The 23,971-nt window shown below is 41.4% G+C and overlaps 1 protein-coding gene across 6 annotated transcripts in view; it reads left to right on the top strand.

The window, feature by feature from the left end:
* LOC144068121 (seizure protein 6 homolog) overlaps positions 1 to 23,971 on the top strand; it is a 66,400-nt gene that overhangs the window by 22,449 nt on the left and 19,980 nt on the right. For all 6 annotated transcript variants that reach the window (XR_013298117.1, XR_013298116.1, XM_077592396.1 and 3 more), the window contains exons 2-4: positions 9,260 to 9,856; positions 10,442 to 10,563; positions 19,048 to 19,240. Coding sequence is in view for 4 of the 6 variants with exons in the window: in XM_077592396.1 (XP_077448522.1) it covers positions 9,260 to 9,856; positions 10,442 to 10,563; positions 19,048 to 19,240 (912 nt within the window). In the remaining 2 variants the exon portion in view is untranslated. The remainder of the gene's footprint in view (positions 1 to 9,259; positions 9,857 to 10,441; positions 10,564 to 19,047; positions 19,241 to 23,971) is intronic.

The raw sequence follows: 23,971 nt of genomic DNA on the forward strand, positions 1-23,971 counted from the left end.
ACAAGCCAACACGTAGCCGCAGTCGAGGGAGAATGCTCCCGACGACAGTTGACATTTGAAGTATTTAACGCACAAATTGTGAGTCCCTTCAAGCTTGGTTACACACCTGACTACCAAATCATTTGTGATGAAATATAAACCCTGGCTAATTATGTCGTACGCGGGAATATTGAGGGTAATTCAAAATGTTTAGGACTCATTGCCAACGCGTGGAATAGCGAAAGCCAAGAGAGGATTTAAACGGTCATTGTAATCGCATGAATTCACGTTTGACTGCCAAGGAAATATCCAGTGAGGCTTTTCACGCACGAAAACCGAACCAGTCAAAAATCCACAATGAAACGTGATTGGAGTAGTGACGCCATTTCCCGTTGTGCTGCCCTTGCAATCTTTTCCCCCTTGTCCTGTCCCCTGAGCTGGTATATTTCAAGATTTAAAAGATTAGAGCAGAGTTGTATTTTACAGGGCGCTACAGACCGCTTAACCCTGAAGCGCCATGACGAGGATTTCCTTCCCCCACATCAGATTAACGCCAAAAGTACACATTTTTACGATTGGCTTTGCTTGCGTAAGCAGTTGTTTAATACGCGGACACGCAAAAGCTAACTGACATGGCAAATGACTTTGTTTTGACTCGAGGAAATCCAAATCATAGTCAAGTATACAACAAAAACAAACATTTTATACACACACTTGGCTTCTTCAAACAGTAAAAACGGCAAAAATAAACCCGGCAAAGGTCTTTTATTTTACAGATTGAAATAAAATCAAAAGTCAAACACCTTAACGATGGGTTTTTTAATAGATATACTTTAATAAAAACAGAGAGACATCGTTGACATATTCCAGCGTTGAAACTTGCAAGTGAGAACCTGTTATATCGAGCTTTCGTCTGCTTCGTAAAAATGATTTAATAATATGCACATATTCCATATGTGCCCCAATATGCACATGTATAATAATATCCCAGAATAACCCCAACACTTAATTTTGTGTAACGGTGTGTTCAAGATGGCCTCACGTAGGTTCCCACTCACTATATCTTTTTCTCCACCGAGTTATCGTAGCGCAATTCTGTCAGAACGGATTTGCTTAATTTATTACGATTCAGTGGCATTGAAACATGACCGTTCGACGCCGAGCGCCGAAGACAAAGTAGCGGTGCTTCGGACTCGCTTGGAATTCATTTTAAATGGAATTGCAGATTCTATTACATGTGTGTTCAACATAATCTTATTGTTTTTGCTATGAAACCCATCCCTCAGCCCCCCAGCTAAACTCAATTCGGAAAATCCTTTCAATCCCGAGGTCAGAGGACAATCGCGTTTCATATCGGCGAATATGCATTTATTTCTCACAAAGCCTCAAATGGTTAGCGAAAAAAAAAAAACGAATGAGCATAGCATCCGTCATTGACGGATTGAGTCTGTCGAGCATGTGAACTTTTCCTTTCTAGCCGTTAATAGAAAAGCAAAAGCAGTGATATTTCATTTGTTTTCATTCCTTGCGTCCTTGGCACTTTGAAGACATTTCCACAGGCCGTTGTTGCTCCGCGTAACGGTAAAACTCTTTTATATTGATGGATGATCCTTGAACAGAATGCCTTTTATGAAAGCGTCCTCTCACATAAAGAAAAAAAATTGCCACTTTTATACGCGCTCCAAATGGAAAGGTGCAAATGGCGAGGTTTTTTATGCGTATACTTTTACTTTTGGACTTGAACGCGCCGTGCCGGCTGTATCAAGATGTCGTGTGAGAAGGTCTGACAAGTTTATCCATCGGCGCGCCACGCAGTTACCCGCATTCTCTATGCACACCCCATTTGTGATAGAGGCGAGTCGTGATAAAGGCTGACATTTGTGATAAATGCACTGACCATAAACTGTCAAATGGTAGCCGAGTGTGGCTGCTGGTTGCTCCTGGTTACGCTTTGCACCCTCTCGCTCGTCCGTGTAACTCCCCTTCAGCATGACTGCCATTTTGGACACATGGGCAGAGTTCGCCTTGACAGGAGCCGGAATGAGTCACATAGTTGCCAAAGGCAATGTTAGCCAATGCTCGCCAACATTGCCTTTTTTTAAATTTATTCATCTATCTATTTATTTATCCACGAATTAGTCTTTCCTCTTCATCCCCAGGCAGCAACAGATTTCTCTAATTGTGCGTGTGTTTTCTTATTTATTTTCCCCTCTGATTTATTTTACAAAAGCAAAACAGGGTGTGAATGATTCAGGGTTAGCAACATTTTGTTTGCAGTGTTGTTTGATCTCTTATTTATTGGCCCAGTTAAATCAACCGATGACAAGTTGTCGCTCTCCCGTAATCTGGTGTCCTTTTTAAATACGCATTGAATTATTCAGGCCGGCTTCATGCGTGACACCGCCGCTGTCAGGCCACATTACTTTGAAAACGCCACTTTTTTTGGGTCATGTTTGTGGAAGCAGCCGGAAGCCATGTGATAAATGCTGATAAGCGTTTTAATTATCATAACTTGACATCGTCATGGAGGCATTGCACGATGGGAACTTTGGGAGGACGTTCGCAAAGGAAGATAACTTTAGGGATATCATCCTGAATTGTTTGATGGCTTATCGTTGACAATATTATGGTATAGCTGCCAACTTTTCCATTTATGCTCAATTTTTTAATGAGTCCATTTGTGATAGTGCTAAAAAAATTCTGTCACGCTCTTTCTGCCACTAAGATAGATGCAAACATTTGTAGTCATACATTCATTCACTCATCTTTTACTCAGAAGAGGGTGCTGGAGGCTTAATCAACTAACTAGAACAGGGGTGTCACACTCATTTTTTGTCGCGGGTCACATGGTAGTTTCGATTACATCCGGAGGGCTGTTGTCTTCCAACTAGGCTGCCAAAATTAATCGATTAATAAATTGACAGATTTCTCGATCATGCTAATCGATAGATCATTTTTGGACATTCAGATTAGTACATTTTTTTTGCAATTATTGAAAGTTGGCACTCATCATTTACTTTCTCGGGCCACACAAAATGATGCGGCGGGCCAGATTTGGCCCCCAGGCCACCACTTTGACACGTGAACTAGACTCTAAATCGGTTGCCAGATAACCGCAGGGGGCGAACAATTGCAGTTGTATTTTCACTTTTCGGCACGTCTAAAATGTCTTTTTCTGTGTCTGTATTCTCACCCTCTTGAGACAGTGAATTGCCCAAATACGGGATAGATAAAATAATCTAATCTAATATAATATAATCAAAAACAAGTTTTTTTCCCTTCTGTTTTGGCATTGTTGAATTTTTAGAACCAATTCCGAACAATACCGTCAACCTATTTTCAGGATTGTTTAGAGAGAACAAATAAAATACTTGTGTGTCCTTGAACAACAGATGCAGATGTGAATATTAGCTTTGATAAGTCTTGAGCAGTGACTACAAACGTGAGCGTGTTGGGACCACCTGCTGTTTAACAAAGGTTTGAAGGGAAAATGTGGATATGGGGAAAAAAAATATCATATTTTACCCACTCTCTTCTTGTGTATGTCCTAATTATAATTTAAAATGTTCCCATCTATTTATTCTTTAGTTCATACCAGATGGTCAGCATAGGAAAATCACATTTCCATTATATAAATTGCATGCCCGCGACGTCAAGTTATTTTTTGTTGCCCCGTTGCCAGAATTTGCAGAATTTTTTATCCCTTTTTATTTTGTATGTTTAAACCAAATCATTTGCCAGCATCACACAATTAAGTGCCCCACATTTTATTGTCCTCAAGAGATGCAGCTGCAGTTTTGGGCACGAGTTTGATGCACACCAGCAGATCCGGAGGGACAAATATGTCAAAAGACTTGTTTATGCTGAAGGACAGAGCTCAAAACAAAGCTGCTTTTTGCTTGAAAAATATTTGACTTTAGCTTACTTACACAATTCAGATGATTGGGATGGATGCCAGTTTGAAACCTCCAGTGTTGAACCCAGCTCGGTTGTGTTATTGTTATGACTTGAGAATAAATAAGCTATCGCCAATCATTTCTAGTGCGGTTACCAAGGGAATAAGGCTGTTTTATCGATCATTGCATGCCTTGCCAAAAACAATGGAGGGCTTGTTTGACTTGACTAGGCATGGGGAAAATACATGTTTTAATCAAGAGCATAGTGGCTCCTCTTCTTCACTCTAAAAAAAAGGCAGGTATGCTTGAAAGTGCCATAGGGAGCAGCGTCATATATCACTGTCAGCGTTATTATTTGTATCGCCGTGGCTCCCCGATGGCAGCTTGTGTTCTGGTTTACAGGCTTTATGTTTTCAGACTCTTGCACACAGGCATTCACCTGGATTTGCTCTCTGACACCAACACAAACAAAAGCCATTTTGAAATCACTCTGTCAGCACATATCGCGGAAATGTCCGCCCGTAGTCTACGTATTTTGTCTGGACTGGTCATGGAATATAGTTTGAAACTGACAATTTGAGTCTGTTATCCTGATCTGTTCTTTGCTTTGTGGTCCAGAACACGACTTCCTTTAAATCTGTTTCTTGCTAACCTTGGTCTTCCGTGAGATAACTGGTCAATTTCTTATTAAATGTCTTGTTTTAGTGATTGTTTTCTGGAATAACTCAGTTGTGTGTGTTGCATTTAGAGATGAGTTCGTCCCTGAGAGTCTAATTGGTCGCAGGGAAATGATGATGATGATGATGATGTGTGGCGCTCCCATCATATTCGACATCTGTAAATACCCCACAGTGAAGCCATATGAGGGAATATGCAAATTTTTAGAAAATGACAGTCATCCATTTTAAAGCCGGGTGTCCTGTTGTACCCCGAGCTCTCCTCTTAATTGACTCCAGCATGGAGTAAATGAGGAAAAAAAATGAAAAGATAAATGACAGTAATGGAAGGAAATGAAGTGTGTAAAAAGACATTTTCTCCCAGTGTTTTCTCCAATGCGCAGCATTGCTAAATTGAATTTGGAGAAAGATCCTTCTCTGCAACAACACAAAGCAACACCATGTTCTCTCATTGGTTCGCTTGTGCTGGATGAAGATAAGGCGAAGATGGCGATTCTGGCGATTTGTCGTGATTCCAAGCACATTCTGTGGACATGTTGTGGATAAACGGCGTTCTTAATGCAAATGTTTTTGTTGTTTTTGTTCCTCTCCGGCTAAAGGTCAGGCCGAGTGAGCTTCTATTAAGATTTTGCTTGTTGGGAGCCTGAAGGACGGAGCTCGTTGAAGCAAAACCACATGGAAAAACTCGGGTTCCGCTCAATGAAGCCAAAGGGTAGTAGAAGAAAAGCCTTTTTTTTGCAGATAAATCCATATAATGCTTTTAAAAATGCGATGTTGCAAGGTCACTTTTGCCGATGCATGACTTATTTTTCCAGACTTAACCGTTTTTTAGGTTCTCCCAATAGCGAGTGTGTTCCCTCACTTAATTGAATTTTCTCCGTTTTCCTCCCAACGCTTTATTTCTTTCCACTTCCGTGCACCTGTGACACCCACCCGCCTAATTAAATTATCAATTCATTAAGTGGCCTAATGAAATCGTTTATCAGATTCAGCTCATTATGTCCCGTCGTCTTTCTTTATCGCCGTCGTCCAAACAAATGCTTTGGGTGAGGAGCTCTGCTCGTGTCAGAGCCGGGACATTTCATTTTATTTTTTTTAATTTCCCCCCAAGAGTTCCGAAAACGCCCCGTGGAAGGCGTCAATTGATTTGCTGGTGGAGAGGCGCCGGTGTAAAATTACGGACGTAAAGCTGGCGGCTATCGAGGAGATTGATGTCAATCAGCGGCTCGCTTGGAGTGTGGCTTGTCCCATCTTATTAAGGCGCTCTCCACGCTCTCGCTGAGTGTTCTCTGATGACTCCATTGATATGCAACTGGAGAGAGGATCTTGTCTCCTGCCATCTTAAGGAGGAGCCCCTCGCGACGGCTCACGCCATCGCCGCGCTCGACGGCGACCGCCGGCTCCATCGTCATGGATACGGAGATGTGTCGGAACAAAGTCGAAGCGTGTTGGCACTTAAGATCACTGGTTTTTAGGATGAGGAACTAGTATGAGAATGACAATGTGCACATAACTAACTGCCAACCGGGTGATAAAATGAAATAAAAACAGTTTGCATGTTTTTATAATCTAAACGTGGCACACTGGACGCAATTTTAACCAATTGTGTTTACCGTATTCTATTGTCTGATTTTGCCGATACCCCTGAAATGTATTAAATAGTACATCCAAATGGCTTTTTCCCCAATTTGAACAAATATAGCCAGCAGTCAAGACGTATTAAAAAGGATTATTAGTGAAAACCTTTTGCAAAACCTTTTGCAAAACATGTTGCGAACAAAATAATAATAATATTTGGTTCTCATAATTAAATTTATATATATACCGTATTTTCACGACTATAAGGCGCACCACATTATAAGGCGCACCCTCAATGAATGACACATTTTAATTTTTTTCCATATATAAAGCACACTGGAGTTATATAAAAGAAATCCAATGTGATAAATTGAGCTCCCTTGATTGGCGGAAAAGAACGTAATTACATATTTTTTCGCTGCTTTTCTTGTCTACTGAAGCTGGGACTGCTTAAACAAATGAAATATTGCTCCGCTTTTTTGGATTTTATTGATATTTTTTAACAACTAAAACTTATTTCCAACCTCGCCGCCCAATGGCGCCGATCTTAGCCAAACGCGTAACCCGGAATACTTGCGTCATGTGGGCGGCGTGTACAAAAATAGAGCTGGATGTCAACCACCCCCATGAGAGCCAATAAAAGTAAAAATGAATTCTGTATACCAAGCGTCTTTTCATGACCTAAATTTCCCTCTGGACAATAAATTGCATCTTATTGTATTTGTGCCAGCACTCTAAATAAAAAGACTAAACGCCACGATCGGCCTAATCTCATTCTGTCGCCGCATTCGCCACCTTTAATTTATGAATACGCTCTAATTAACAAGCCTCCGTGTCACGTGACTTCATGCGGTAACACACACAACCTCTTAAGTGGTTGAGCTCGGGGATCCGCTTTTAGCCGCATTCCGTAAATGAGCACACGCCTGTGAGTTTACATTAGCCTCAATATCGGCGGCCCTCGTTTGCAAGCTTCGGTGGCCTCGCTTTCGGGACCGTGAGCGATTAAAAAAAAAAAAAAAAAAAACATGCATTTTTCATGTAAGACCAAAAAAATAAAAAATAAATTGCAGTCATCTCTTTGGGGGTTTGATCAGTGGTTCGTTAAATATGATGTTTGTGAAGCTGACCGAACCCGTGAAGATCACCTTGTTTCTGACACCCGGATGCTTAAACCGCCATATTTCGCTACATCTACACTTGATTGGAGTCCTTCAAGCGCAATGAATTTAAATTGGCTGGCAGGAGAGTGAGATGTTCCATCTAAAGATTCAAGCGGGTGACAGAGGGGCCCTTTTGTGCTTTTGGAGCCACAGTCGGTCGCTGTGATCTTGGCCAAAATCACGGCCAATTGGAATTGTAATGCGCTTCAAACATGGTTGAAATTCTTTGGAGTCTACGTTGTTTTTTTTCTAAAAATGAAACGAGTTCGCCAGTGATTGTAACTCGAGAGCGTGATGACAATATAAAGCTGTTTTAAATGTTTTGTATCTAACAAGGTGAGGAAATAGGAGTTGAAGGTGTCGTGTTTCACCCATTGGTGGATGCTCATCCTCACCTGGGTCGCTAAGAAGGTGTCTGTAGTGTTTTTATTTTTAAAGATTTTCTAAAAGCATCTCAACTTACTGAATGGGAGTTACTTTTTTTCCTATACATTTGTAGTAGTTGTTTTAAACACTTGCTGTATTACAATGAAACATTTTTTAGAATTTGGATTTTTCCATTCCAAACATTTAAATAAGAAATGTACAAAATGTACAAAGGAAAAAAAGCTGGAACAAGAGTGAGGAACACTGGTGCGAACATCCAATTAGGGTTCAGGGAACATTGTGGTTGCGCAGTAATTACCACGCATGGGTTTCCAACCTGATGGAATACATTGATTTTGCATTGATTTTTTTCTTTTTGCATGAGATACTCTGGTTTAAGCCAGATTCCCACTCCAGCTTTCCGCATCACTCGATATTCCTCCATGGGGAGACAATCCAATAGTCAAAAGCTTGAAACGCAGATTGTGACGGCAAGATGAGAAAAGGACGGGAAATAGGACGTTAACGACATCCAAAATGACAGTCAAATTGGGATAACTGTGACATGGTTGCCATTAAAAAAGAGGTCAGGGCTTTTCTTGGGGTTTGTTTTGTTTTGGCTAAGGGATGTCGTCCCAGATGACATTCGAAGGCGACGCCTTTGGAAAATCAATGTTGTAGCAGTCCTGTTTTCAGCGCAAATATTTTCTTGTTTGTGCTATTGTTTGTATTTTCACATAAAACATCTGAGGAATGAGTTCGATAATATATTGTTGGATCTCAAGCCATTTTAGACTCAGTTAAACTTCAAATCTTTTAAGATGGAGACAATTATTCATTTCCTCCTGCCAAAGAGTCTGTGAATATGAATATTACTGGGATTTGGCTGTTTCAGAATCCATTTTTCTGAACTTCCGAGATTAACAGCGCGGCAAAAAGACACTTGTGGACGCACAATTCAATTATGCAGCGTGAGACGCCAATTAACTGTTAGTAATTGAACCGTACGCATATTTTCAGCTGTCACCTAAACAGATGTAGGTCAAAATGAACAACAATAACCCTGTTGGAGTTGTGTTATCATTTACTTTCCTCCTGTGGGATGGCTCCATTTATAAATCAGCTTTTTATTTTGATTAAACAACAACTGCTTGCTGATCATTTTCTGACTTAAGTCTATGTTTCAATTAAAACATTGCTATTCTTAGAAGAAAATGCCTGGTACACACTATATACTTGAACATATTTCTTTTATGAATCTAATAGTAGTCTTTTGGAACAAAATTCAGCTAGGATAAACTGTAAAATGGTGAAAATGACAAGATTTTTTTTCTTACTGATGTTTTCAAATGTCTTTTCCATTAGTCGACACATGTATTTTTTTTACTGGAGAGAAAACACATGTTCCCAGCTTGTGTCACATTTGTGTGCGTTACTTCTGTGAGAAAACAAATATTCTTAAAGATCAGTCTTTTTTTCCCACTATCAGCCAATGTTAATTACACTCTTAGTTATGATATAACGTCATAATGCTCTGAAAATGAATACAGAAACTGTGAGATTTTTTTTTTTGAAACATCGGCCTTGTCTTGACTTTTAGATCCAAACGAGCGCGACGGCACCAAAGGACGGACCGCCGATCACATCACACAGCCCTCGACACAAGACAGAGAAGGTGAGGTTCAGTGGGTGACCACCCCGCTGCCCGTGAACAGCCCGGACCACCGACCCGTCCTCAAAGGCCTGAGGCTTCAAAAGCACCTTCTCTCGAGGGACTTTGAAGGAGACCAAGGCTTCTTCCTGAGCGGTGGGGCCCCCACCCGAGCGGGACCCTCGCACCCGCTGACTCAAATAGTTCCCCACGAGGAAGCTCCCGCCTTTTCCGACGTGGCATCCACCCCCGCCACCTCCGCCGCCACCTCGTCCATGACCACGTTTTGGCCGACGACGCCCAGACCTCTGATGCCCCTCCTCCACGAGTCCCGCCAGGAAAAAAAACAAGGCGACCGGCAGAAGGCAAACAACGACAACAACGGGCCCTCCACCACGAAAATGTCCACAGGACAGTCGGCGGCCAAAGACAAAAGCGGTCCCGATCAAGCTCTCCCAAACCGTACCTCGCGGCCCCCAACGGAAGCCGCGTCGACCTCGGCGATAACGACGACGACAACGACCATCACCACGGTGCAAACATCCGGTGAGTGCATTTCCGATTCCCCTGCCTCATCCCAGTGATTATTTTATTGAAATAAGTCTACTCCACGTCACAATAAGCTCGACACTAAAGGAACTCCAAAGTCTGGAGCGTCTCCCTGTTATGATTGGACACCTTTCATCGTGACTGGACACTTCGTCGACGGATACTTTGTCCCCGGACGTTTCGTCGAACGGACGTTCGGTCGCCGGACAGTTCGCCGGAGTCGCCAACGTTTTTAAGTGAAATAAGGGCGCACAGGTTAATCCAATAAAGAGCTATGTCGTCCGGGGACGAAGTGTCCATCGACGAAGTGTCCGTCAACCAAATGTCCGGGTACCCCTTTCATAAGGGAGGAAAATTTCGCGTCCCGTTTTCAGCATGCCGTCTGTTTGTTTTAATGCCGGGCGCATATCTTGGTCTATGGCTAGACATATCAGAGTCGCTCATGTGTCAAAGACCATCTGATTTGTCCCGCTTGGCCATTTTGTAGCCGCGGAGATGGTCGGAGACACAGGTGGGCTGTCAGCGAGAGTCGGCGGACTGAAGGAAAGGGGAATCACGTGTCTTTTTGGCTGTCTCCCACAGAGCCGTGCGGCCTAAATTTCACTGACCCCGAGGGCAACATTGAAATCCTGCAGCAGCTCGACACGCCAATGGAGTGCAACTACTTGATTACCGTCTACTTGGGCTACGGCGTGGAGGTCCAGGTCGGTGCTTCAAATCCCATTTTATTCTTGTGGAACCATTGCAAACATTAGATGGAGTAAGAAAGTTGTAAAAATATGCTTTGCCCAGAGAGTCAGAAAATTAAAGCTACCGCAGTTTTTTTAACGGTAACCAACAAAGCTTACATACGAATGAGCGACATCGCTTCTAAAAGTGAACGGACTATGTTTGCGCTGAAAATAAGAACAAAAACAAAACCTTCCTGCGACAGCTTTCATTTTAGTTTATAAATGACCTTTCTGGCTTTCAGTGAGGATAACCTCCAGCACCCCCTGATCCCTTGTGAGGATAAAGTGGTTCAGAAAATAAGAATATTTTGTTGACCAGAAAAAAAAAACTGACCTTCTGCTAGCATCTCAATAGCAGGGAGGAAATCCAATCTAATTATTATCTCTGTAGCTACAAGTGACCCCTTTTTATATACAGTTGGCTTTATATTCTTGCATTTTCGCTCAATTGTCTGACTGCAGTTGCTCATCATGCGCTTAATAACCTTTGTTGTTTGTTATATAAAACACTCAAGTGAAATAAGGGCGCACGGGTTAATCCAATAAAGAGCGATGACAAATTTGGTGGGCGCTTTTCGAATATTTGCCGGCCAGCCGTGGGTGGACGGAGATAGACTCCAGTAAATTGCTTGGGCGTGTGGGCGGATAGGGACGGTCTTAAGTTTGGATGGAAATTCATTTCATGAAGGTTATTGGAATTAATTTCCAGTGTTAATATGCATGTTTGCCGGCATTAGACATTCCTCAAACAGCTAATTTAGCGCAGCAGGCTCGAGACCACGCGTCAGCTTTGTCTGCTTGCCTCTGGAGAGCTAAGATAAGTCTCCAGCGTGTATATTCTTTCCGCCGAGAGTTCCGCCGCGGCTCTCACCTGCGCGCATCCTCGCAGGTGTTCCCGAGCCGAGACATTTCATGTCAAAGCTGTGAAGCATCATCTATTTTCGCAGTGCGTTGGACAAAATATTCATTGAATTCTTTCAAGTCGCAGAGAAAAGGGAGCTGCCGTCGACCATTTTGATGAGCTGATTGGGAAGGCTGAACTTTCTAGACCCATGAAAGCAAAGCCGTCGACTCCATTTCCTTTCAAAAGAAGGCCAGCTAACGTTCGTCTCGTTTATCTTTGCGGCAATTTATGTCTCTTATCCTTAGGGCACATGTGTCAAAGTGGCGTCCCGGGGGCCAAATCTGGCCCGCCGCAGCATTTTGTGTGGCCCGGGAAAGTAAATGATGAGTGCCGACTTTCTGTTTTAGGATCAAATTCAAATCAAGAGTGTAGATGTACATTACATTTCCTGATTTTCCCCCTTTTAAATCTATAATTGTCATTTTTAATGCATTTTTTCTGTGTTTTTAGTTCAAAAATCATTTTGTAAAATCTAAAAATATATTTTTTTAAAAGCTAAAATAAACATTGTTTTAGATCTTTAAAAAAACTGAATATTCAGGGCTTTAAATCCAGTTCTTTTAATCCATTTATTTAAAAAAAATCTAAATATTATATCTAAAATGGTCCGTCCCACATGAAATCGAGTTGACGTTAATGCGGCCTGCGAACCAACCCGAGTTTGACACCCTTGCCTTAGGGCAAGTTGGCAATTTTGATCTTATTGTTTCATAGTTGGCCTCACAGTTTTGAGGTCCATTGTTCGATCCTCACTGTTTGCATGCTTGCGTGGGTTTTCTCCGGGTACTTCACTTTCCTCCCACATCCCAGAAATGGGCATTCTAGGCCAGCGTGTTGAACACTCTAAATTGCCCCTAGCTACGAGTGATTGGTCATTTCTGATTGGCTGAGCACCGATTCAGACAAAAATGTTTCATAGTTTCAAAACTCAACGCTTTTTCGTAAATATTGGTGCAATTGCAACAAAGAAAATATATGGATATATTAAACGTTGCCTCCTCTGGAGAATTCCACTTCTCACCATGTTGTGAAAAAATCATCTTAGAGATACAGATCTTTAATCATAGTATCCAGTAAGAAAAGAGCCAAGTCATGAACTGTCAGTCCAGCGAGTAAATTGATTGCTTCCATGTTCGTGCCATTTTCTCTCAACCATCTGTGGGGAGATTTATTTTTTATTTTACGGAAGGATTTTGCACAACTCGGCAGCAATATGAGTATTCAATGAAGGGTTGTTATGTCTCCCCAAATCATTCTGACAATAAGCCTTGCGAGCCGGACTGTGTAACATTTGGCTGTGGCAAAAATAGAATTGTTTCTCAGTAGGGAAGCGTCTCTGCAAGAAAGTTATTTGGCTATTGGCCACCGTTATGAAGGACAGTCTTTCGCAAATCCGCACGATAGCCGATAGAGATTTTTTTAGAGCGAGCAACTTTGCTAGCATTTCAAATGACTTCACAGTTCTGCTTAAATTATGACTATAACTGTCACAATCAGACTTACCGCGGTGAAGTCTTTTCTTTGTGCAAAGGCAAAGATTTGTCGCGATTGAATCAGTGTTTACGGCATTCAAGGACTTTTCTCATTGGCTCTTATGACCACTTTATGAATTCACTTCATCCACATTTCAAGGACGGTCTCACATCAACAAGAACGGCAGGGATATTAAATATGAAAGGCACTGAAACATAAATTCGATTTGGTGTGAGCTTGTGTAGAATGTGGGAAAGACAAGAAGTTGTGTCATATGTTGAATGATATATTTTCTTAAACTAGCTGGTGGATCATGAACATTTCTATTCCAAATATAATTTTGTTGAAATATTTGGTGGTTGTAATTAAACAAACACATATTTAGCAGACTGCAAGTTGGTTTTGCTAATACTAATACTGGAGTTGGACTTAGTACGTTTTTTTTCTTCTGACCACTAACAGTTTTTTATTAGGCTATAGTTATCTAAAAAACTGTGATGTTAACAGATGACTATTTTGCCAGTTACTACATACTCTTCATTGTCTTTTCCTGGGGCGACTTATACTCGTAAAAATACTGTACATAGTTTCTGGGTACTTTGCATGATGACCCACTCAATAACTTTGGATATAATACATCTTTAAACTGTATTACGATACCTGTAATTATTTTACAATTGTCCCGGTATTGTTCATTTTCCATGACTTGGAAACATAGTCTCAAAAGACCATGAAGTGGCCATAAAATTGCCTGTTCCAAATCGGCGTTCCCCACTTTCTAGTATTGTCCAGTAGTTTAAAAACTCTGCATTCTTGGCAAAAGAGAAACGTATTGTGTGGAGAGTTTGATAAATTTAAGGCTTTAGGAGTCCAGACGGGGGCAATTTCTCCCTGTGACGCAAAGCATGATTGGAGGAGTGTTTCCATTTTCTGACAGGCTTAAGGCAGCAGAATTCAAGAAGATGCTGGGGATAGATTTAGTCTTCAATACCGTCAACGCAATTTCTCCTTCAGTTCTTTTCTTGTTTCCCATTTCCATACTAATGCCGCGCTTTCTCTATTTATTTGGCCAGTTCGGGGCCGCAATAGGCACGCGTTGGAGTGGAAAGCTTTCCACTCTTAATAGGCTCCGGGTCTTTTGGCCTTTGGAATAAATATGTAATCACCGCTTTTACTCGGCCCATCGACGTCGAAATTGCGTGTTGTTCTGACTCGGCGCTATAAAACTGTGCATTTTTGATCGGATGAGACTGATTGATATGACTGTAGCTTGCTTTGGAGCGTGATTGGACGTTTGGTCGCCCGGACGTTTGGTCGCCCGGACGTTTGGTCGCCCGGACGTTTGGTCGCCCAAACGTTTGGTCGCCCGGGTGAATATAATTTTGAGAGCTGGTTTCAACAGTAGATATTTAGATATTAAACTCTCTCTCTCATGAATATAATTTTGAGAGCTGGTTTCAACAGTAAACTCTCTCATGTTGTCAAATGTCCGGCGACCAAACTTCCGGGCGACCAAACGTCCGAGTACCGCTTTGGAGTCAAGTTTAAACATCATTTAACACCCACATAGGAAAAAAAATTCTTAGAAAATATCAGCAATGATTACAGTGGACACTTGACGCGTCGTATGTTTACAGCCAAGCCTTTTGTGGTTAAACAATTGTTTTTCCACGTTACCTCCGCGTCCGCTTTTTTCCCTCTGGCTCCAATCAATAGTCATTTTAATAAGCAGCACCAACACTTGACACACAGCCTCCTCGCAGATCCGGGTGAATTGCTTTATCGATCCGAGTCGTCTTACTTTAATTTCAGTGTATTTCTTGCCTGAGAAAAAATGACCATGACGTTGACCCTGTTTGAGTGTGACTCACGAGGCAGGAAATGACTTTTCTTTTGTTTGTGTTCATTGACCGCTCTCGTCGCATGAACAGGACAATAAAAATGTCTTAGACGGACTGACGCGACGCTGTCAACGCTGACATAGACATCAAACACCGGCCTGTTTTTCATCTTTTCGAATTTGCGTCTCGATATAAGGTCCCTTTCATCTAGTACTCTGAATGGATATTTATAGCACGGATCTACAGCCGTCTAAATGGAAATTCGACCTTTTGCTGAATACGTGAAAAAGGACATCGTGTAGTGGGCATGGGATATTGAAATGGGAGTTTTAAAAGCAGCTTGCAGACGGTAGACTTGTTGAAATGTGAGTTTTAAAAGCACATCAGCCTTCTTCGTCCTGAGCTTTCTGGGAAGGAGACGAACATCGACTGGTTTGATCTTGATGAGCTTTCTAAGGTGTCGGGGCTTTGCGGAGATGAGGCCTAGCCATCTTGAGAGGAGTGCTTTTCAGGTGACACTAATTGCCGCCGCACCCATCAAGCTGTCATGAAAGGAGAAGGCTTTGCTTTGCTTGGCTCGCGTTCTCACTGACGCACTCACTCCGTGTCACCGTGCCAAAAGAAATGATCATGCCCGCTCCAAAGCACAAAAAGTCATCCGCCAGGCAAAAATTGAAATCTCTGGAAGTGCACGCCGCTGTAAATAAACTCAAATGTCACGGCTTGAGAGGCATCGAAGAAAGCGGGAAGGCTTTATTGGATTGTAGGTAGATCGGCTCATGAATAAGATTGAAGACTCGGCTCTGCTTTCCCAAGAAAGGTTTGCCTCGCTGCCAAACGGAAGGCGCGGCGGATTCGCTCGACCTAGTACGACTCCCCGGGCCCCTTTGGCTCGGTAAAACTCGCCCGGAACGTTAAGCATTGACATCACTCGTAAATGTTATAAAGGCGAAGAGATCAGGTCACGATCCAAAGAGAGATCGGCGCTACCAAGCTTCGTCGGAGAGCGCTTTTTACTCAAGAACTCTCTCACAGGTGAATAAGTCTGCCAGCCAAAATGTGCAATGAGTCAAAACAAACCATTTATTGCTGAATTCAGCCACAGCCGCTGGCATATTCTCATTAGCACTCTGCTTTTGGCTGGTCGGTAAGGACTTATTGTTTTCGACAGCCAGTAAAACAGGAACTGGCCCGGGTTCATTTGTACCGAGGCGAGTGTTGCCTTGAGATAATGCGCTTCGCATAGCGAGCGCGGGAATGAGAGTGTTTTCAAATGAATTTATCGTGGCGGGCACAAAACACCACCTGGAGGTGGATTATTCACCCCACCATGGTGAAATGAGCATGTAAAATGGAGGTCGACCATTCAGGTAGCCTCGGTGAATGCTTCGGTGTATCGGTCAGTAGGTTTCATCATCGTAACGAGGTCTCGGCAGCTGCCGAGTCCAAAAGCTGTTGATTTATCGCCCCGCTTCGCAGCTGCGGGGTCATTTAATTTCCATGTATAGTGGGATGAGTTTGATTACATACCGCTCATTTCGGCATCAGCGATGACTCCTAAGAGTCGCTGTAAATGTTCATTATGGAGCCCCGCTTGGTGATTTCACAATAAATTGAGGCAGCCCCCGTGGAAAGTTCATTCATTCAGCATTTACTCACGGATTAAATGTTAATGTGTATTGTGTTTTTGGTATATTGGGACCTATATTTTCATCCTGCATACAAATGTAGTAGCGCTTTTTTTTACCGTATATCCGGTCTCGGCTATATTGTCAACCGGTTCTCATGTACTAGAACAAGGGTGTCAGACTCTGGTTGGTTCGCGGGCCGCTTTAACGTCAACTTGATTTCACCTCGGCCGGACCATTTTAGATATAATATTTAGATTTTTTTTAAATAAATTGATTAAAATAACTAGATTAAAAGCCCTGATTATTCAGTTTTTTATAGATCTAAAACAATGTTTATTTTAGCTTTTTTTTTTAAATATATTTTTAGATTTTACCAAATGATTTTTGAACTAAAAACACAGAAAAAATGGATTAAAAAATGACAATTATTGATTTAAAAGGGGGAAAATCAGTAAATTTAATATACGTCTATACTCTTCATTTGAATTTGATCCTAAAACAGAAAGTCGGCACTCATGATTTACTTTCCCGGGCCACACAAAATGATGCGGCGGGCCAGATTTGGCCCCCGGGCCGCCACTTTGACACGTGTACTAGTATACAAAAAAAAGGGCTCTGTCTGTCCCTTAACGTGTAAATATGGATGAGGAAGGATTTATTATTTTTCCATTCTCTTATTTACATGATAATAAATGACTCAATGGCAATAAATTTGAATTTTAATTGGAAGCCTGGCTGGCATCAGTACCAGTAAGCCAGTAAGAAAATGGACAGGGGAGCCAGAGAGTCGTCCCTCAAGGCATTTGGTTGGCGTAGCGCTGAATTTAAGGCAGCGCCACGTCTCCCGACATGGCCAATGATTCATAATTGAGGCAGGACAGCTGTTGCCAGCCGCGCTGACAGGTCTCGGGGAAAGGTGACGGATGACGGAGCCCTCGGGGGGGCTCCATCCAAATGTTCTATGCAGGCCGCATCCCACTGTGTCCTTCATGAGCCGGCTTGACCGCTCAAACATTCCTTTTCATTTTCCACCGTGGATACAAGTCATTGAAAAATCATTGGAGAACACCAAAACAGATAAACGTATCACCCACAAAATGTATGTTTTATACTTCTTTTTATTTATTTTTAGTTTTTTGTTTTTTTACAAAAGTACCGAAATATGGAAATGAACGCTTTTCTGTTAATCAAAGTATACGTTTTTACACTATGTTTTGATACAGCACAATATTATTTTGACTTGCTATTTTGATGTTTTGCTGATGCCCATATTCTTAGACCAGTAAAAGTAATGCAAAATACCATGTAAGCCAAGGGTGTCAGACTCGGGTTGGTTCGCGGGCTGCTTTAACGTCAACTTGATTTCACGTGCGCCGGACCATTTTAGATATAATATTTATATATATTTTTTATAAATGGATTAAAAGAACTGGATTAAAAGCCCTGAATATTCCGTTTTTTATAGAGCTAAAACAATGTTTATTTTAGCTTTTTTAATATATTTTTAGATTTTACAAAATGATTTTTGAACTAAAAACAGACAAAATGGATTAAAAAATGACAATTCTTGATTTAAAAGGGGAAAATCAGGAAAGTTAATATACATCTAAACTCTTCATTTTAATTTGATCCTAAAACAGAAAGTCGGCACTCATGATTTACTTTCCCGGGCCACACAAAATGATGCAGCAGGCCAGATTTGGCCCCCGGGCCGCCACTTTGACACATGTGATGTAAGACGTAAATGATCTGTTGTAGTATAGTCGAGTCTGTAGTCTGTTTACAAATATTACACAATGCACAGATATAATCCTTCATTTTTGAAGACATATTTGCCTTCTGGTTTGATTTACAACAGCCAAAATGCACAATATACAAAAACACACACGACTTCTGGATGGGATCCGATTTTATGAGTAAAATTCGACAATAACGGAATACCGCGTCTCGGATTGGGTCCTCACTATAACTGAGGACTATTATATACTATATATCGGGATGAATGGCTTTTCCATCCAATTCAATTGGAAAATATGATTCAAGACAAAAAAGAAAAAAATCGTGCTATAGACCGTTGAGGCGCTTTTGTGAGGAAGGCAAAATAAAGCGTATTGACCGTCGTCCTTGTTTGAAGACGAGCACCTGAGCGCAGCGTGTCATGGTGAGATGCGATAAAAATCAAATCAATCAGTGTCTGACCTCATGGATAATTCCACAAGAGGTCACCTCCAAACTCAGTCTCCAAGAGTCCATTAGCCTCCCTGCGCTTATTGGCGGCTAGAGTGATAGTTTGTCAAGGCCGGCGCTTTCATTTTCTTGTTGCTACTCCGCTGCGGCGTGCTCACGTTGCCAGCCGACCGTCTCGCCTCTTTCAGATGCTCTCGCTCGCACAGGATTTGGCAGGCGACGCATTTTCGCATGGGCGGCGTGACGCATCTCCCGATGACTGTTTTCCTTTCAGAGCACAGAGTGAAAATCTATGCGAGACGGCCACGCTTGTCTTTCAACGTTTGATGGGATTGAAAACTTGGCGTGCTCCAGACAATTAATATCATGTGACAATTCATCAAGAGCGATTCTAACGTATTGTTGCGTGGTTTCATTTTAGGTGGTGAACGCGAGCGTGGCGGAGGGACAGCAAGTGACGTTGGAGGACACGGGTGGCCGAGAAGCCTTCGTCCTGGCCAATGAGTCGCTTTTAATACGAGGGCTGGTGCTGCGCAGTCGGAGCAATCAGGTCTCCATCCGTTTCCGTAGCGACCAACGGCACCACTCGGGAGTCGTTCAACTTCATTACCAAGGTGAGACAGTGATTCATGATTTAAAATGTCCGTGATTAATAGGCCAAATGCTCACGTGGTCCGGACTGGATTATTTTCATCATCGTTTTCGCACTCATTGTGAGCATGTCTCATGTTTTGAATACTTGAAAACTGGACGTCTAATCCATTTCCAAATACTGCTAGTAGGTTTAGTCACTGCCTTTTTTTCCAGATGATAATCTTTTTTTGTCAACTTGAGCCAACAACAACAAAGGAAAAAAACTATCTCTCACGACAGACACACAGCTAAAGGTTTTTTTCTCACTTAACGACTGAATACTTACATTTTAACAGATCCAATTTTAAACTATTTTATTAACGTACTCACTATTCCAAATTTACTGTTAAAAAATGGACTTACCCACACAATAGCATCATTTGTTGGCGTGTTCTGGGAACATTTCTAATATATGATACCTCCTAAATTTCTCTTTAACTTACCGTCTGTGTGTGTGTTCGTACGTACGCCCGAGTTCAGGCGACATTGATCGTCCATGTCAACAACAATGTCTATTTATCGTAGCAATCTCACAAAGTGGCCGCCAATTACATGCCCCATCGATTTGAGTTGATGGTGGAGCTGGTCAACAAAACATTCATTCCAGCGCATTACGGCAACTTTCCTCAGCTCTAAAATAAAAAGCCCGGTGCAAACATTGCCACCGATGGGGAATAAAGCAGCCCATTTCAGCTGCTCTCATTCTCTTACTGGGTTCCCTCAAACTTGATTACAAATATTACAAACAATAACATTGAGCGGTCAGTGCAGATGCGCGATTCTAAAGGCCTGCGATACGACATGCGACGTCACATTGTTGCCTGGGACATTTTCTATTTAACCAAGGGAAATGGGCTTTACGTGTCAAACGTAAGGACTGCATTTCTGCGCTTTGGTCCAATTCCCATCCGCGATCACGCTCGTTCAAAAGAGGGCCTTCAATGGCAGCCACTGAGTTCATTGAAACCTTTAAGACCTACCGTATGCATGTATATCTGTGTATGTCTGTATATATGTGCTTATATATGTATATGTATGTATATATACATGTGTATGTACACGTATGTGTGTGTATGTATTTCAGCAACACGCTTATTTATTTATATATTTATTCATGTATTTATTTATTAACTTACTTATTACCTATCTATTTATGTCTAAAATGCCTTTCCTATTTCTGCATCCTCACCCTCTTGCTACTGTGACAACGAAATTTCCCGAATACGGGATGAATAAAGTTATCCAATCCAATAGTAAAGTTATCCAATCCAAAATACCCCAAAACCAACAGCGTGTCAGCTGAAAATGCTCCAAAATCAGCACGTACCGACAAACGGTCAAGAAACATCCTGGAAAGCCCCTCAAAATCAAAAGTGACCTGTAAGTACCCAAGAATGGAAGTTGAAAAAAAGTGATTAAAAATGAACTCATTACCTGCTATTGACAATGATCGATTGACTTCAACTGGCTCTGGATTCTCTCCTTTTGGTCCCATTGGCGGCGCTAGACGTCCAATCCATTTAGACTGGGAGGGGCAAATAAACGTTCGTCTAGCGCCGTCAATGACGGCAAGTAAGTTAACTTTTTGGGCCAAAAATAAACAGGTCGTGAGAGTTACTTAATGTAGCCCGTGACCTCAACTGAGTTTGACATCCCCTGCATTATATTCTTGTCTAAATTCAGATTATTCGACCTTGGTAGAAGTTAGCGCACTCGAGTGTCATTCTACGTTCGTCTTAATTCAATCCACCTTAAGGGAAACTAACTGGGAGGGGGTGCACATACTGGAGTCGCTGCCGATATTTCAATTTGTGTTGCGTTCCCCATCCAGCCTCGGCGCCAGCTTGTCCTTTATAATGGGCTGTGAGAAATGTGATTGGACAAGCATGGCAGAAGCGGGTGGATGGAGTTGTGTAGGCTCGGCCTCGGCTAGAAGTAATTAATATCCGCTGCCGTATCAGCACCGCCTGCAACTGATGGATGCCTCTATAACATTATTGTTGCGCTCCTGTGAAAATCTCAGCGTTTGTGCGCGTCGGCGCTCTGATGGAAAACGTTTAAATCAATCTTGTGGGACATCCGGCGTCGGAGGAAGAGCTTCTCATTTTGTCCCTTTTTGCTGGGGAATTTGAGGCTTCGGCTCTAGAGTGCTCAAATCGATTAGATCGTTACCTTAATAAGACCCGGGAACGGTAATGCATGGTGTGATTAGTTAAAGAGCTATTTTAGTTCGGAGTCAGCGCGGGTTGTATTTTCGTAAATTATAGGTTTGGGACGAGTAAGAGCGAATGTGCTTGACCTTATGTTGCCAAATGTATTGTATTGGATAGAGAATTTTTTTTAGCAACATTTGTTTTTCCAGATGTAAATGTGTGTATGTATGTGTGCGCGCATGCGCGTGTGAGCGCGTGATATGTATATGTATATGTATATGTATATGTATATGTATATGTATATGTATATGTATATGTATATGTATATGTATATGTATATGTATATGTATATGTATATGTATATGTATATGTATATGTATATGTATATGTATATGTATATGTATATGTATATGTATATGTATATGTATATATTGGCTGTGGTTCCATTAAAGGCTCAGACTTGAAAGAATGCAAATTTGCTGTCAATTATTAGGACCGAATGTGACAGAATGAAATAAAAAAATAAATACTTAAATGTGCTGTTAATCAATTAAAACACCACTCATTTAATGTAAAGATATGTGTTAGATATTTATTTATTTCATTATTTCGTGGACACATTGTGCAGCACTTTATGAATTTATTTTTTTCAGTTGCCGGGAGAAATTCAATGCTCTATTTTTTTCATTTATTCATTTTTGTTTGGCCCACTACCTTGACAAGGATAAGCGTCGTTTCAAATTCATATACAATTACAACAGCACACATTGTTTTTTCTTCACTGCTCATTGAAAGTGAAGCCGAAGTTTTATTAGCAGTGATGGGATCAGAGGACTTATAAAGTGATTTCTCTTTTGACTAAATGAGCAACAAGCCTACCATGAAGCTGTAAATTGGCCAATTTGTTTAATCACTTCAATAACATCTGAATGTGTGAATAGGTGTGAACAAAACAAACGGCTTTCATTTAAATGCGATTGCATTTCAGGTCACCTTGCCCTCACCTCAATACATCACACAAAGACACATATTTTAGCCACCAAAATGTCAAGTTCAACCATTTGTCACTCTCATTACATTTCAAACCATAATATTGCTTTTTCAGGGTGCATCTTACGCATTTAATTTTGCAACTACGCTCATACAACGGTTTAGAAATGCTCTCCTACGGAGAATTTTACATATCTTACTGTATAGATGTGCTTTGAGGAAACTCCAGGGAGAATCTTTGATCAAGCAAATCCTCATATTTCCTTTTGAATAAGTCATTTTCCTCCATGCAAGTGAGTGCAGGCGTGATTAATAAATGCATTAATGTGTTTTTATTATCTTTGATTAAAGTTGGATATTTCATAGCATTTTAACTTGATTTTTTAGCAGTATTCTAGTTGTCAAAAGGAGGGAAGTAGTGTTAATGTTTTATGGCAACCACGTTTTACGCTAAAATTACTTATTTACTGTTGGTTGGATGGATAGATACAATATGGCGGGTGTCATTCACTCTCTTTGCTTCTTTTGTCATAAGCAGTTGAGCATCATTTTTAGTCTTTAAGGGCAAAGGTCAGTGTTAAAAAAAACCCATCTGGATACGTCTTAGAAGGGAATGAATTATGGAAGATTTATGGACACAATATGCCATTTTCATCATGCACCATCCAATCTGGAAATCTATGCGCATCGTGCTTCTAAAGTCAAACGTGAAAAGAAAAGATAATAAGCTTTCCTTGGAAATAGAATGCCGATGATAGTGACATCTGAGAAGATAAAAATTGTAGTCGTACATCTGTGGCGTAACGATTGCACCGGCGAATCTCCCAAGCACCCCGGCTATTATTTGTAATAGCAAAATCATCAGACTTTATGACCCAGCAACTAGTGGAATAGAAGTGGCACCAAATTTAATAGTTGTGGAATTGGCTGTAGCGGCTTGCCCGCGGCTTTTCCGCCGCACGCTCGACGGGGATGTAAATGCAATAACTAAGATAATAGCAATAACTAGCTTAATTGGAGCTAGTGATAAAGGGCCAATTGAATGGCTGACCCCAGGCCAGCGCGTCTCGCCCCCGGCTGGGTCTTGTCGTTTCATTAGTGGCGAGGAGAGCAAATGGCTTGTGTCGAAGACAAAACCCACCTCGTTCAATTAAAAACAAGGGATAGGAGCACTTTGGTGAGGCGTTTGTGGCCATTAGGCACTTGCGGCTATTTTCCCAAGAGATTCATTCCAGGCACCACTAGGTCTAATATTGAGAAAATTAAGTCCCATCAAGTCCAAATTTCATCGCCTAAATAAGCACCTGGTGAGATAGCAGCCTTTTGTGTTCTTTTTTTCAGCCTTTTTAATATTGGAATGCAAATGACAAAGTGTTCCAATCTGGCTCTGTTTCAAGTTCAATTTTAATCGTGTTAACAAAACGCAGGTTATTCGGCATCTACGCTTTTTTTTCCCAAATGTGTAATTAGTGAACAATATATTGAGCAAAATATGTTTTGCTAGACCTGTGCAAGTCCTATGTCACTTTATAATGTAAATTGAGAGAAAAGGTCAATATACTGGAGTTC

The sequence above is a fragment of the Stigmatopora argus genome, chromosome 22 (assembly GCF_051989625.1).
Source record: "Stigmatopora argus isolate UIUO_Sarg chromosome 22, RoL_Sarg_1.0, whole genome shotgun sequence".
Classification (NCBI taxonomy): Eukaryota; Metazoa; Chordata; class Actinopteri; order Syngnathiformes; family Syngnathidae; genus Stigmatopora; species Stigmatopora argus.